General features: G+C 39.9%; 1 protein-coding gene across 3 annotated transcripts in view; it reads left to right on the top strand.

Moving 5' to 3' along the window:
- The first annotated feature begins 854 nt into the window (after positions 1-854).
- The window catches only part of NDC1 (NDC1 transmembrane nucleoporin), a 46,646-nt gene continuing 32,405 nt past the window's right edge, over positions 855-15,095 (top strand). For 2 of the 3 annotated variants that reach the window (XR_003420171.2, XM_027059118.2), the window contains exons 1-6: positions 862-994; positions 2,283-2,403; positions 4,655-4,756; positions 7,392-7,566; positions 8,719-8,857; positions 13,693-13,801. Coding sequence is in view for 2 of the 3 variants with exons in the window: in XM_027059118.2 (XP_026914919.2) it covers positions 938-994; positions 2,283-2,403; positions 4,655-4,756; positions 7,392-7,566; positions 8,719-8,857; positions 13,693-13,801 (703 nt within the window). In the remaining variant the exon portion in view is untranslated. Of the gene's footprint in view, positions 995-2,282; positions 2,404-4,654; positions 4,757-7,391; positions 7,567-8,718; positions 8,858-13,692; positions 13,802-15,095 lie in introns of all 3 variants that reach the window. The other variant, XM_053214063.1, reaches the window with a different exon arrangement.

Raw genomic sequence — 15,095 nt, 5'->3', positions numbered from 1 at the left:
TTGACCGTAGTATGTAATTGGGTATTAAAAGGTGTTAGCAGTATGCCTCCAGGGATCCCACTGAGGGCTGCTGCAATCAGAGAAGATTTCATGAAGTGGGACTTGGGTTGGTAAAAACCTTTTTCCTTACTGGCAGGAAATTAATATTTGTATAGCATTTTATCATATCTTGGCAACATCACTGGATGCTTTTATTTTTATCTTTATTTTATAGGTGAAGAAATGGAGGCTAAGAGAGGGTCAAGACATTCCACTTAGCAAGTGGCAGAGCTGGAACTAGGAACTAGATCTTAGGAAACCAAATTCACCTTTATGGAAAGAAAATTTTTTCCATCAGTAAAATTAGTAAGTACCTCTGTGGAGAAGGCCACACCATCCTTTGATTTCACTTTCAGGCAGTCGATAAAGAAAACTGGGAGAAATAAGGGCCGATCATTTTGCCAGATCTAACTGTAAAATTCCGACCAATTGTCACTGTTTATACAGGCTTTATAAAAGACTACGATTCCCAGCATGCCACAAGGTACTTCTGGGAAGACTTCCACTCCCGGCATGCCGCACTTTGGAACTGAATCCCAGAATGCAACGCTCCCCTTGCTCCTAGACTGCGGTCGAGACTACAGTTCCCAGCATGCAGCGCCGCCCCCAGTCTCTGGCGCCCCGCTGGTCCCTGCTTCGGGGAGACCTTTTGGACGCCAGGGGGCGGGTCCTGAAGTCCCAGCTCCCTTTGGGGAACGTGTCGGTGGGGCAGTTCTGGCGCGTTGCGCCTGTCCAGAAGAAGCCTCGAAGGGATTGGTTGGGGCCCGGGCCGGGCTTCACTCAGGCAGCGTTTGAGGCAGCCCCAACAGGGTCCTCGTGGGGCCTTTCTCCCTTTGAACTGCTGTGGCGGGCGGGCACACTGTCTCCTGCACCCCTCAGAGTCGGGGCCGCCATCACCATGGCCACGGCTGCGAGTCGGCCCTCCGCCGGCGGGTCGCGGGACATTTTGTGGCGCGTGAGTGCTGCGCGCGCTGTGGCGCGCGCTCGACCTGTCGCTGCAGTCGGGCCTGGCGGGCGGGTGCTAAACGCGCGTGCGCGGTGAGCGGGTGGGTGGGGGGCGGCTCCAGCGTAGCGTGGGGAGCGCGTGGGGAGGGGGCGACCCGAGGAACCGATTACGGGAATGTGCTGGGGGCATCCCGAGTGGAATCTGGTTATAGGGTGGGCGGAGCGGGCTGAGGAAAGCTGATTAGTGTGTGCGAGCGGGACGTCCTGAGTGACTTGTTATGGGGTGGGAGAGGAGTCCCAAGAGGAAGCTGGTTGGAATGAGAGGGATGACCTGCGTGGGAATTGGGGCAGGGAATGGGCAAGAGTTTCATGCAGGGGTGGTCTACCTAGTAGGTGCAAAATAAATAGCTTATTGATTACTAGGGTTAAGAAGTGGGAAGGAATGTCCAGAATTGGAAAGACTGTGGTGTGGTCTTAGCAGAGGCTGTATTCCAAGCTAAACGCTTTGAGTCCTTAAGTTTTACTTGTTCTTTATCACCTATGTTATCCATGACTGGTGTTCAGTAGACAGAAAACATGGCTGCAGTTCTTTTCAAAACGTTCCCATTGCCACTGCCTTCCTTCAGGCACAGGCTGTAAACTTTGGCTGTGGGCAGTTGTGGTAGACTGCCTCCTAATTGTCTCTTGTGGGTCTTGTCCTTTCTGATCCATCTTCATTATTGCCACTTTACAAACACGAGAGTGTTTTTACCTTCCAAAATGTAAATCCGATTGTCATTTTCTTTCTTCAGACCCCTCAGTATCTCTTCTTCTATTGACTTATTCGACATTCTATCTTGTGTCTCTTAAGCGTCAGGCTCTGGTGATCACACATGAATACAATGCAGTAACTGCCTGATAATTGCTGTAGCTAATAATGGAAACGCAATTACGATATGCAGATGATTCCCATACAGTGTATACATCTTTTAGATACCTAACATATCTATCAGTTAAACCTCGAGAGACAAGTACAAGTTGCTGTAAAATGCAGTTGTAAAACTAGATAAGACAATTCCTGCCCTTCCCCAAAGTGTGATATTTAATGTGGCATTGGACTCTGGAGTAATACAAGAATCAGTTCAATGATAATTACAAGATTCTGTAGTCGTATGCAGTGTTGTTATTCATAGGAGTAACCGTTATGATGTGGGTGTAAATATTAGTGTTTAACGTCCTGTATGAAAAGATAGGATTTGCATAACTGGAATAACTGAAATAGTTTGACTTCATGATTGAGGGATTTTGTTTAATTATAGGTTTTGGGCTGGAGGATAGTTGCGAGTATTGTCTGGTCAGTGCTGCTTCTACCCATCTGTACCACAGTATTTATAATCTTCAGCAGCATTGATTTATTTCATCCTATTCAGTGGCTGTCTGGTAAGTGGTACTCAGTTTGGGGAAATCAAATTTACAGGACCTACTTCTCAGCATAAAAATTGTGTTATCAAATAATTGTTTTCATCACTGCCTATATTGATATGGCAAAACATTCACCTTGAGGTAATCTTAAGGCACTCCCTTTATGAATCACCTTTTCACTATATAATAATATTAGTAAACTTGTCAGACTGTATTATCACATAAGCAAAAAGATAATTAGAAGATCACATAAATGAAAACGTACCTTAATTTTTGTTTATTTGTTTGTCTTTTTTACTGCTTTTTTTTTTGACATTGTCTTTTTAAGGACCAGAACTGTTCCTTTTATCTATTTAAAAATTTGGAATAGAAAATATGACATCTGTCTCTTTAAAAAACCTGTCTAAAATTGAGACTACTTCATTTCTATATTGTGATTAATAAGAAAAAGATGAGAAGAGAGAAAAGGGGGAAAGAGTTAAAGACTAAGAAACATAGAGTTAAATGCAAAGAGTGATGAGGAGAAAAGATTGGAGCAGACTAAATGTTTCTCCGTGGAGACAAAAAAGTCACTACATTTATTACAATATGATTATGTTAATAATACGACCAATTATTGCCATCTACTGTGTGCCACACACTGTACTAAGCACCTTAAGTATATTAGCTGTCATCCTTCCTGCAGCCCTATATAATAAAGAGGTATTATCCCTACTTTATAAACGAAGAAGCTGAGACTTGGTTGTATAAGTCTGTGCAGAGACACACAGCGAGTAACTGAACCAGAATTTGAACATTGGTCTCTGACTTCAAAGCCTGTGTTTTTCCACTATGCTACACTAGAATTAAAAAGAGAAATGTTGCCAGGATAGGTTTTGAACTCTTTAAAGTTTAAAGCTTCTTGCCTAAGGCTAAGAAGCACAAATACTCTTAATTCTTTTTATTTCCCTCTCCCCAACAAGAACAACAAATTTCTTTTGCTTTGGGAAGTGGAAAGTGTGTTGTTGATTTAACTTTCAGAAGAAAATGCCGATTTTCAGGGAGTCAGAAGCTTTACCTGTGGTCTTTGGAGACATTGCTGCTAAAGAATTATAGTCGTGTTAAGTTTTTTGTTGAGATACCTCAGTCCCTTCTTGCAGGGGTTCTACAAGGCAGATAAAATTAAGCCTTAAGCCAGCACAGGGATGGCAGGTATTTCTGTAACCACCTTGCCTGAGTCTGCATCGCTCATTGATCTTGGCTGTCTGGTCCCAACCTCCGAGTATTGAGCACTGAAATCGAGAACCATTACCAGTTGTTCTGAATTGGCACTTAAGAAAAACATTTTGCCATTTCACGGGCAAGGGTTTTTTAATCCTAGTAACACCTTCCCTCCAAATGGGATTTGATTTGTGCCATTTTTCTCATCAAATGTTTCTCATCTCTTTCAACTTTTGCTCACAAAGTCTTTTCAGAGAAACTGTGCTCTTCCCTTTCTTATTTCTAGTCACATGAATCAGTTCTTTCATTCTTTTAGGTCAGTATAATGTTTGGCTTTAATTGTGAATACTTAACAAATATTCTTTACTAATCTTGGTCAGTAAATTATACTCCTAAAAATTATAGGTTTTATTATTAAGTCTCAGCCTATACACCAAATATATTTCCTTGTTATTTCTCTTATTTATGTTTTTAGGTGTTTTATATACACATACATATTTTAAACTTGGCCATATTTTTGAAATGGAATATTTGCTTGTTCGGACTACTCTAAAATGTGAATGTTAGTATTTTACAGGAATATTGTGATTTTTAAATTTTTTTAATTCAGCTCACTTAGATGATTTATGGATTATGCTGTTTCCGGAAATGTTACATTTTTTGCTGTAGGAGCTAATTGCATTTATTAAGAAGAGATATGAAAAATACTATTTATACATTTTAAAAAGAAACCTTGTTGGTGTATTACTAAATGTGGTACTTCTCTCTTTCACACGATGAAATACATTTGCATATGGTAGTATTTTGTCTGATGTTAACATCTGGACCATCTAAAGGAAATTCTAGTATAATTTTAAAGGACCCAGAGCTTGGTGTAAGTAACTCACACTGTAGTTCTTGAGTTGATGTTCTGTAGGACCTGTCAGCAGGGTATGAGTAAATTCTTAAAGAAAAGATAACTTTTACAATGAAACTTGCAGCTGTGGTTCAAACCCCTTTTCTATTGCAGTGTATTGATCGTGACTACATGACTGAATGAATTTACTAATTCATCTCTCTTGTGTTTTAGATTCTTTCAATGATCTATATAGTTCCTATGTAATTTTTTACCTCCTGCTGCTGTCAGTGGTAGTAGTAATAATAAGTATTTTTAACGTGGAGTTCTATGCAGGTGAGTTTTCAAATGTTAATTGTCTTAAAAATATGTGACTTTATATTATTAAGGGTATACTCAGTGCATTTTGTATGTAGGTGTATATAACAGGCTTGTTTTGAGTCAGTTTGAGTCAGTTTAAGATATCTATACAGAATCATCTGCTTTGAATGTTTTAACTAAAAATTTATTTGAATGCCAGTTTCTCTGTGTTTAAAAATATTTAGAGGTTTGGGACACGTGGGTGGCTCAGTCAGTTAAGCATCTGACTCCCGATCTCAGCTCAGGTCTAGATCTCAGGGTCATGAGTTCAAGCCCCATGTTGGGTGTGAAGCCTATTTAAAATATTTAGAGCTCTTAGGACAAATATTATATGATTTTACTTATATAGTAGATTCCTAGAGTCATCAAATTCATAAAAACAAAGAATAATGGTTGCAGGGGCTGGGGGGGAGGGAATGAGAAGCTGTTCTTTGATGGACACAGAGTTTCAGTTGGGCAGGATGGGAAAGTCTTGAGGTGGATGGTGGTGGTGGGTATACAACAGTGTGAGTGAACTTATGCTGCAGAGCTACATGCTTAAAAATGGTTAAAATGGGAAAAAATGGTTAAAATGGTCAACTTCTGTATATTTTACCACAATAACAAAATTTAGACCTTTTAATAGTTTACAGCTGCTGTTAAAGCTGTGACTCAGCAGATGTATTATAAAAATAACTCCTTTATAGGGTAGGAGATCAGGACCAGATGATTTCTAAGGTCCTTTTCAAATATAAAAGTCTATAATTCTATAGTTAAAAAAACAACAACAACTGTATGTTTTGCCTTGGGAAAATCACCTGCTAGATTCCAGAGCTTTGTATTTTTTTCGGTTTCTCTTTTTACTCTTTATGCCTTTTCTGATTCCTGCATCTGTCCTTATGGTACTGTAAGAAGCTTTTTCTGACACTTCTTTTTTTTTTTTACTATACCATCATCCCTCTCTTAGCTCTTCAGTAGTTGCTTCTTAGAGATGGGATAAAATTTTAAGTCCTACTGTGGATTCTATAATATATACCCTTTTCCCTTGCTTTCTTAATCCCTCATGCCTAGCTGATGGATCTCTTTTTCTGTTCAAGCCATACACAACTCTCCCTAGCTTATAGCATTGTGCTCTTTTACACAGTCCCACATTCTCAGATCATCTTGATGTAGATGCCACACTAGGGCTGTCCAGCTTGTCATTCTTAAAGCCTGATTAGTCACTTTGAATCATTCCTTCAAAAACATTCTATGTGCCATACATTGTGTGGGGATAAGAGATAAGTATTATGGTCCCACTTGTCCCCAGAGGATCTCAGTTAATCAAACATATTCAATTACAATACACTGGATAGTATGGGAATATATAGGAACACATTTACCCAGCATGGGAAGCTTTGTGGAGGAGATGATGCTTAAACCAAGCCTTGAAGGATGAGTTGTGTTAATTGGGAGAAGGAAAATGATGTTCCAGGGAAAAGATACAGCACATAGAAAGGCTTAGGGGCACCTGGGTGGCTTGGTTGAGCTCCTGACTCTTGGTTTCAACTCAGGTCATGATCCCAGCATCATGGGATCGAGCCCTGTGATGGGCTCCATGCTGAGTGTGGAGCCTGCTTAAGATTCTTGCTCACTCACTCTATCTCCATCTCCCTAGGCCCTTCTCCCTCACTCGTGTGCTCTCTTAAAAAAAAGGCTTAGAGACAAAAGCTTTGGTATGTTCAGAGCATTATAAGTCAATTGCACGCAAGTGGGTCTCATGGGCATTTCTGGGGGGCAGGGAGAGGGGATAGCAATCTCTTTTTCCAAATGTAAAACACCTAAGCCCTCTCCTTTCACAGGAATTTTTCATCTCTCTACTCTCTCTTTACTTGGAGTCTGTTAAAAGAAGAATGTATAGGGGCGCCTGGGTGGCTCAGTCAGTTGAGCATCTGACTTTGGCTCAGGTCATGATCTCACAGTTCGTGAGTTTGAGCCCTTGTCAGGCTCTCTGCTGTCAACATGGAACCTGCTTTGGATCCTTTGTCCCTCCCTCTCTCTGCCTCTCTCCAGCTCACTCTATCAAAAATAATAAATAAACATTAAAAAAAGAAAAGAATGTGTGTATGGGTAGGTCAGGAAACCCTCTGCTAGCTGTTTTCAAAAGTCAAAGTCAATATCCCTCCTACCCACACTCACCTGCCCTAGCACACTTCCTGAAAACTGTTTTTGATTATCAGAAGTATTAGAAATTCCTGTACAAGAATTTATTTTAGTATTCAGTGTTGTCATCATTTACCTAGTTTGTGGTTTAGTTTTTACAATTGGGCTATATATTGACAAGTTCAAATGCTGAAGTAAAGGTAACTTGTCAGAGGGCAAGCACTATCTTTCAAAAATGATCATTATTTGTTCTTTTATGGCACCTACAAGGTTGGCAGGGTAGACAGTATTTGAACTATTTTAATTAAACTATTTTAATTATTTTAACTTAGAATTCTTAATGTAGAGTTTTTCTTTACTTCACATTGATTCTGGGTTTCCTTGTGCCTTTGGAATATCTGTGCAAGGACGAGAGGGAACGATATGGTTCGTGTCCCCTGACCTCATATGCTACAGATTATAAAGCCACAGTAACGTGCTTTATTTGCAGTTGTGCCTTCCATTCCCTGCTCCAGACTGGCACTGATCGGGAAGATCATTCACCCTCAGCAGCTCATGCACTCGTTTGTTCATGCTGCAATGGGGATGATGGTGGCTTGGTGTGCTGCAGTGATAACCAAGGGTCGATACGGTTTTCTTGTGGTTTCCTGCACTGGTACTGAGAGGTAATATGAAATATGTTTTCTCTATGGAACTTGTTTAGTTACTAATCCAAAGGTGACCTGTATAGGTTAATATTTTGTGGGCATTCGTTGTTTATTCTAGACTTACACGGAAGGTGCTTTTATACATAACATCAGATGTTTTTGATATTTATGCTTGTTGAATTTCAGTAGTTTTTTTAAAACTGTTTTCTGTGCAAGGTGCTATGCTAGGTGCTGTTGGATTTGTGAGAGTGATTCACACATACACTATAAGGTCTTTGAGAGTTAAGAACAGTAAGGGAATTAAGACATGGACACAAATGGATGTGATAGAAGAGAAATAGGAATTTATGTGAAGTGGGAGGGAATAAGAAAGTAATGTGTACACATTAAACCTGTGGCAGTTCAGAAAGCAGGGAAGATCATTGCTTCTGGAGGAGGTGGCATTTAGGTTGGAGTTTAAGGAAGGATTGTGTGGGGAGAATGAAGAAAAAACTTTAAAATAATTATAACCACCTTCTTCAGTAGTCGTTTTATCACTTTGAAACTGATACATTTCTTGAACACATGGCCCTGATAAAAATTTCAGGTTGCTATTCTGAGCTTAAAAATAAAAAAAGATTACGGTAGTCTTAAGTTCCCTATTTTTTACCGCCTTTAAAATCTAGGGTTCACGAGTACTACTTAATACTTGATTTCCTTTTGCCCTCCCCCCCCCCCCCCCAGTTACTATTACATAGGGCTTTTTTTTTCCCTAATGTGATAAATTTTCTTTAGTGAGAAGGGTCCTCTTGAGGGATTGCCCCTTTAGAGGCATTTAGAGAGGTCATTGCCAAAGGCATGACCACTCTAGCAGGCATGCACCCTTCAGTTCTAGCTCCTCTCAGTTCAAATGCAGCGTACCTGCTTGTAAGCAGTGTTGCGTGCTATCTCAGGGCATGTTCTTCCCGTTGGCAGACTTCCACAGGAAGAGCTAAGGAGTTAACCTTTAGAGAGGTCAAATTCTCATGCATCCGGGAAAGGGTTTTATTAATCTTTTGCCCACACTTAACCCAAAATGAACCATTTAGTTAGCATTTGGGGCATGTCTTAAGTGATTATGTCAAAGTTTGAGCTTTCTAAAACAGTGGTTTGTGTCCTTGACTGTTGAATTAATAACCTTTTTCTCTCCAGTTTAAATAGCCCTGCTGCACAAACCTGCTTAAATGAGTATCACCTGTTTTTTCTCCTGGCTGGTGCATTTATGGGCTATAGCTACAGTCTCCTGTATTTTATTAACAACATGAACTATCTTCCATTTCCTATCATACAGGTAAGATATCATTTGAGCATTATGTTATGTCAGAATTTAGCAGAGTTAAAACTGCCTTTGTATATGTGTATATAACTGGCCTCATCTGATTGATTCAAGATTTGATCAACAAAACTTAGGACTGAGATCATCAAAATGCCATTTGGAAGAGAGTGATTTGTTTTCATGAGACTTTAGCATATGTTTGAGAGCTGTAGCTGCCCTTCACACTGCCACTCTGAGGATACTGCTTTGCCCCACTCTTTCCCCTGCTGCTAGGTAGTGGCAGTTGCTGTGACCTAGCAGGGCTGGGGGAGGAGGAGGATGACATTCATGCAGTGTACTTCTGTGCAGCTGCCAGCTTCCTTTTGCACCTGAGAACTCATGGGCTTGAGGATGTTCACGTAAGTACAGAATGCCAGTTACTGTCTCAGATCTTTTCCAGAATGAGACATGGTGTATATAAATAAACAGTTTGACTGGTTTGACTGAATAGTTTAAACTATCGTTCAGTTAGGTTTTTAAAAATCTAATCTGGTAGGAGTCTTTGGTGGAACTCAGAACCACCTCCTTTGGCAGGAGAGCGAAAGATCGGTTGAGATTTCTCCTGTGGCGTGAAGGCTGTCTCCAGACTGTTCCCACTCTTCCTGACTGTGCTCTTACTCGCTTCATTCCTGTGCTGTGGCAGGCTAAGGACTGGGCTTTGGAGCAAAACTATTAGAACCTTTCCCACTGAGACCCAGTCTGGTGGGGAGGGAGGGATGTGCAAACAAATGATGTATCGTGAGAGTGTGAGAATGTAGATTAGGGTTCTCCTGATTTCACTGAAGGTCCCATATGCCTGTTGCTTCCATGAGAACGATCTGTTAAAAATAGACCTATTGCAAGGAGATAGTGCTCACAGAAAAAGCTGGCGAGGGCACCTGGGTGGCTTAGTCAGTTAAGCGTCTGACTCGGTTTCGGCTCCGGTCATGATCTCACAGTTTGTGGGTTCAAGCCCCACATTGGGCTTTGCACTGACAGTGCAGAGCCTGCTTGGGATTCTCTCTCCCTCTCTCTGCCCCTCCCCTGCTCATGCTCTGCTTCTGTCTCTCAAAAATACATAAACATGAAAAAAAAAAAAAGAACAGGAGCTGGCCCTTACCTCCCTGCAGTCTGTGAGTGTATGAAGGAAGAGTCCTGGTTAGAAATTCTTCACATCTTGAGAAGATGAATTAAAAGCAGAGTGTCAGCTTTGCCACCTTAAAATTTTAGGAGGAAAAAACCCCAAATTCTGTACAGAAATATCCATGCTAAATCATATTTCATCCAAATGTAATTAAGAATATAAAGAATAAAAGTGTTAGAGAAAAACGAGATACCCCGAAATCACTTTTTCCTCCATGAACCTCAGTTGATGGCAAAAGAGTACAAGTAGGAACGGTCTGGTAACTGACGGTGCCTGCCAGTAGAGGGTTCCTGCTGTGTAAAGTCACATTTGTTTTTTTGTTTCTTTTTTTTCTAAATGTTTATTTTTGAGAGAGACAGAGTGTAAGTGGGGGAGGGGCAGAGAAAGAAAGAGAGAGAGAGAGAGAGAGAATGAATGAATCCTAAACAGGCTCTGAGCTGTCAGCTGTCAGCTCGAACTCATGAGCCGTGAGGTCATGACCTGAGCCGAAGTTGGACGCTTACCTGACTGAGCCACCCAGGTGCCCCAGTAATGTAACATTTGTAAAATTTTACTACTAAAGTTTTTGTAATTTCTTTTGATAAAATTTTATTTTATTAGAAATAGAGACAGAGTGTGAGCAGGGGAGGGGCAGAGAGAGGGAGATAGAATCTGAAGCAGGCTCCAGGCTCCGAGCTGTCAGCACAGAGCCCGATGCAGGGCTCGAACTCCAGAACTGTGAGATCATGACCTAAGCCAAAGTCAGACGCTTAACTGACTGAGCCACCCAGGCTCCCCGTCCTTTGATAAAAATTTAGATTTATTTTTATGCCCATGAAGTTTCTTTTTCTTTTTTTTTTTTAAGGTTTTTTTTGGGGTTTTTTTTTTTGTTTTTTGTTTTTTGCTTTTTTTAGTGTTTTTATTTATTTTTGAGAGAGAGAGACAGGGCGTGAGCAGGGGAGGAGCAGAGAGACAGGGAGACACAGAATCCGAAGCAGGCTCCAGGGAGCCCAATGCGGGGCTCAAACTTGTGAACCACAAGTTTATGACCTGGGCTGAGGTCAGATGCTCAACCGACTGAGCTACCCAGGCGCCCTGAAGTTTCTTTTCTAATGGTAATATTCAGCTTTGGCTTCAGATTCAACTTTGGCAGAATGTTGACTGTTTTAACATTGGGCCGTTCTGTATTTGGCCAAAATCTATTTTGGGGGCATCTCTCATAACCATGAGTGTACAGGAACAGTGTTGTTTGGTCTGCCCAGGTGGGTGTTATTCTCCAGCCCCGGGATGGTTGGAACAGGGGTTTTATGGGTGGATGCAGTGGAGTAAGGGAGGTACAGGTTTTTGGCAAGAGTAGTTGAAATGACGGATCTTTGTAACCAGGATCATAGTTTCTCATCCACCAAGTTTGTAATGTCTTTGCCTGGCTGGATAGATTTGCCTCTTCAGAAGATTGACGGGGAAGGAACATACAATAGCTTAGCCTTCTTTGATTAGCCCTAAGAGCATGGTGCACATCGTATGACCTTTCCTTATGCACTTCAGTTGCTAAGGAAAGCAATATTGATAGGAACTTGCAAGCTTAAAGTGAGATCAGGCCCATTTGTTCTTCTGAACCTCCATAAAATGAGATGATGGTAATAGCTGTTTACTTTTTTTCTTTAACTGGCCAAGCTGACCAGAGAATGTTAGACCTTAAATTTTTTTTTTTTTATAAGCATAACGGCGTTATTATTAGCATCACCATCATCATTATTTTTGGTGCTGCCTGTCAGCTTACGTCCTAAGAGTAGAGTGGTAACACTATTTTTATTATAAAATATTCCAATACCATAGATAAAACAAAAGTTTCCTTTAGTCATTCTGCTGCCAATCTCATTCTTTGCCTCAGATATCACTGTGACCAGTTTAGTGTATGTTCTGCTAAACCCTTTACTGTATAGTTACATATATATTATATATATGTAGGATGGAGCTTCCATATATATTTTGTAGGATGGAGCTTCCATAAAGTTTTATATGGTACATATTATTCAGTAACTACTGTTTTCATGTAACAGTATGAACAATTAGCTCTTTTTAAAAATCTAATTCTAAGCAATTTACCATTAGCCTATTAGTTTTTGTCTAAACTAGCCTATAGAACTACAACCAGTTCCATTGTCCTTATTGAGTTCTTAATGATAGACTGATGGGGAAAAACAGAACATCAGCATGGAGTAGGAGACAAAGAAGTGGATGAACATCAGGACAGGGCTTGGCAAGCTCTAGGCCAACAAGACTGAAAGTATTAAGTAAGATAAGATTTATAGAGCCTGGCACATAGTTAATACTCAGTGAAGGGTAGTTTATAGCCACATCACAGAAGAAACCCACTAGGGAATTGGGGAGCACGAAGAGGTTCTATTAGTTATTCTCTGCATATTTACTGATATGCCTACCTCTTTGCCTAACCTCTTTGGATAGTTGTGAGTAGTAGTTGAGGTGAGAGCTTCAGTAGGAACAGTATAGGAACTATAGCCTTTCTATTGGGAGATCGAGGTAAGAAGGTAGTAGCACCCAGTGGCTGTGCATAATTGTGCCGCTCTGTATCTTGGACTTTGAATATATCCAAATAAACCAGGACACTTGGAACTGTGTGGTTAGTGACCAAGTATTCACATGGGATGCTTTTTGAAAGATACTGTAGGAGTTCACAGACATTGTATGAAGCTGTAATTTCCACCTGAGTAATAGAATTATTTGCTCTTTAGCTCCTGAAATTCCTTAAAGAAGGATCAGCCATAATAGAAGCAGAAAAGAAGACCAGAATTTGGGAAATTCATCTTTGCTTCATTAAATTTCCTTTAGATTCTGTCCAATAATTTAAAAATATTTTTCCATTGGCATTTTTGGAGCAGGGAGGGGAGAGGAAAGAAGCAAACAAGCCTTATTTTACAAGAAGTGTAGTTTGTTTTTTTTTCCAGGAAAAAAGCATTTCATATTTTTTCTTAATTGATTTTTCTCTCTTAGATGATTAGAATAGAAGATACCCATTAATGCACTGTTTGGCTGGGTCAGCCTTCTTATCTCACAGATAATTAGGAGACATGACTTGCTCAGTGCTACACAGAGAGGAGTACTGAAACTCAGGTCTCCCGACTCAGTCTTGTGTCTTCTGCCTATTTTTCTTGTAGACAGCATTTGAAAACATTGAGTGTAGAGGCAGTATGCAGAAGATTGTAGTCTCTGAAACCAGCCTGCCTGGTTTAAAATCTCAGATTTTCCTTTTGCTAGCTGTCAAATTGGTTAAGTTGCACCTTGGCTTCCTCATTGGTAAGATGAGGATAATAATGGAACCTCCTTCATAGCGTTGTACTTAGAGTAGTACCTGGTACATGCTAAGCGGCCAAAGAATGTCAGCTGCTGCTGCTGTGATTATCATGTTTTTTGTATGTACACACTGTATTTCCATAGTCTTTAGTATAACTATAGATATTGTTAATTTTGTCATTTCTGATCTCCTATCAATGAGATGTTGTATATGTAAATATTAAATATTTTAACATCAGAAATTGTTGATTTTTTACCTCTGGAATAAACTTCATCTTTTTATGCAATGATTATTATTTTTTTTTTATTATGTGGACTGTTTTAGTGTTTGCTTTAGAATGAACTAGAACCTCTACTTGGAAGTGTCCTTTGATTCTGTTTTTCTTTTTTTTCTCAGCAATACAAGTTCTTGCGCTTCAGGAGATCTCTGCTCTTGTTAGTTAAGCATAGTTGTGTGGAATCACTGTTCCTGATTAGAAATTTCTGCATTGTGTATTATTTTCTTGGTAAGAATTTCTGCTTTTTGATACAGTGTATGTGTTAGCTCACAGCTCAGAAAATGTCAATTAACCAAGTCATTTTTGGTTTTGTTTGTTTCTCAATTGTAGGTATGTGACTAGCCTGATTCAATGTTTAGATTGTTAAAGAGTATTTATTAAGTTAAGGGAAAATATTGTTAAAGAAAATGTATGTACAAACAATGGAATATTATTCAACCTTAAAAGAGAAGGAAATCCTGTTATATGTTACAACATGGGTAAAACTTGAGGACAGCATACTAAGTGAAATAAGCCAGTTGCCAAAAGACAAATACTGCATGATTCCATTTACATGAGGTGTTACTTGAAGCAGTCACACTCTTAGAAATAGAAAGTATAATTGTGGTTGCCAGGGGCTGTGTGGGGGAAGGAAAAAGGAGAGTTGTTGCTAAGTGGGTAGAGAGTTTCAGTCTGCAAGGTGAAAAAGTTCGGGAGATCTGTTGCACAAGGTGCATATAGTGTCTATACACTTCATGGTTAAGCTGGTTAATTTTGTTGTGTGGTTTTTACCATGATAAAAAAAGAAGAAAATATATGTCATTTTGTCATTCTATAAATAACATACTCTTTTTTTATAACCTTTTGTAACTTGGTACTAATATACTAGAATATCCTGCTGCTAAGGGAAACATAGAATTTATTAACATGAATTTTAAGCACAGAAATATAGCTTATTTAATATAATGAGGCAGATCAAGATGAATGGAAAACATTAATCTCAATAGCAACATATAATAGTATAAACAAAATTCAGCATCCTAAAATACTGTTTTCAGACTACAGGTTTCCCGCATTATCTGAAAGTGGAGTGTTCCTGGGAAACTTTTTGTAAGCTGAAATGGCACACAGTGAAGAAGCAATTACTGTTGATTTATATAGAAAGATTAAAAAAATTTTTTTAAATGTTTATTTTTGAGAAGACAGAGTCAGAGTGTGAGCCGGGGAGGGGGCAGAGGGGGGAAACCCAGAATCCAAAGCAGGCTCTAGGCTCTGAGCTGTCAGCGCAGAGCCCGATTCAGGGCTCGAACTCAGGAACCCTGAGATCATGACCTGAGCTGAAGTCAGATGGTCACCTGATTGAGCCATTCAGGCACCCTGATATGGAAAGATTTTTGAGTATCCCAAAATAACCTCTCTTAGGCTTTTCTGATACTTTAGGACGCATCTTGCTAATGGATGCACAAAACAAATTGAGATAAAGCACAGACGCTCACAGACACAGTTCAAAGCTTTGGAGGCTTGATGCTGAGCTGCAGGAAGG

The sequence above is a fragment of the Acinonyx jubatus genome, chromosome C1 (assembly GCF_027475565.1).
Source record: "Acinonyx jubatus isolate Ajub_Pintada_27869175 chromosome C1, VMU_Ajub_asm_v1.0, whole genome shotgun sequence".
Lineage (NCBI taxonomy): Eukaryota > Metazoa > Chordata > Mammalia > Carnivora > Felidae > Acinonyx > Acinonyx jubatus.
The sequence above is the reverse complement of the archived record's forward strand: the minus strand, read 5'-3'. Positions and strand labels throughout refer to the sequence as shown.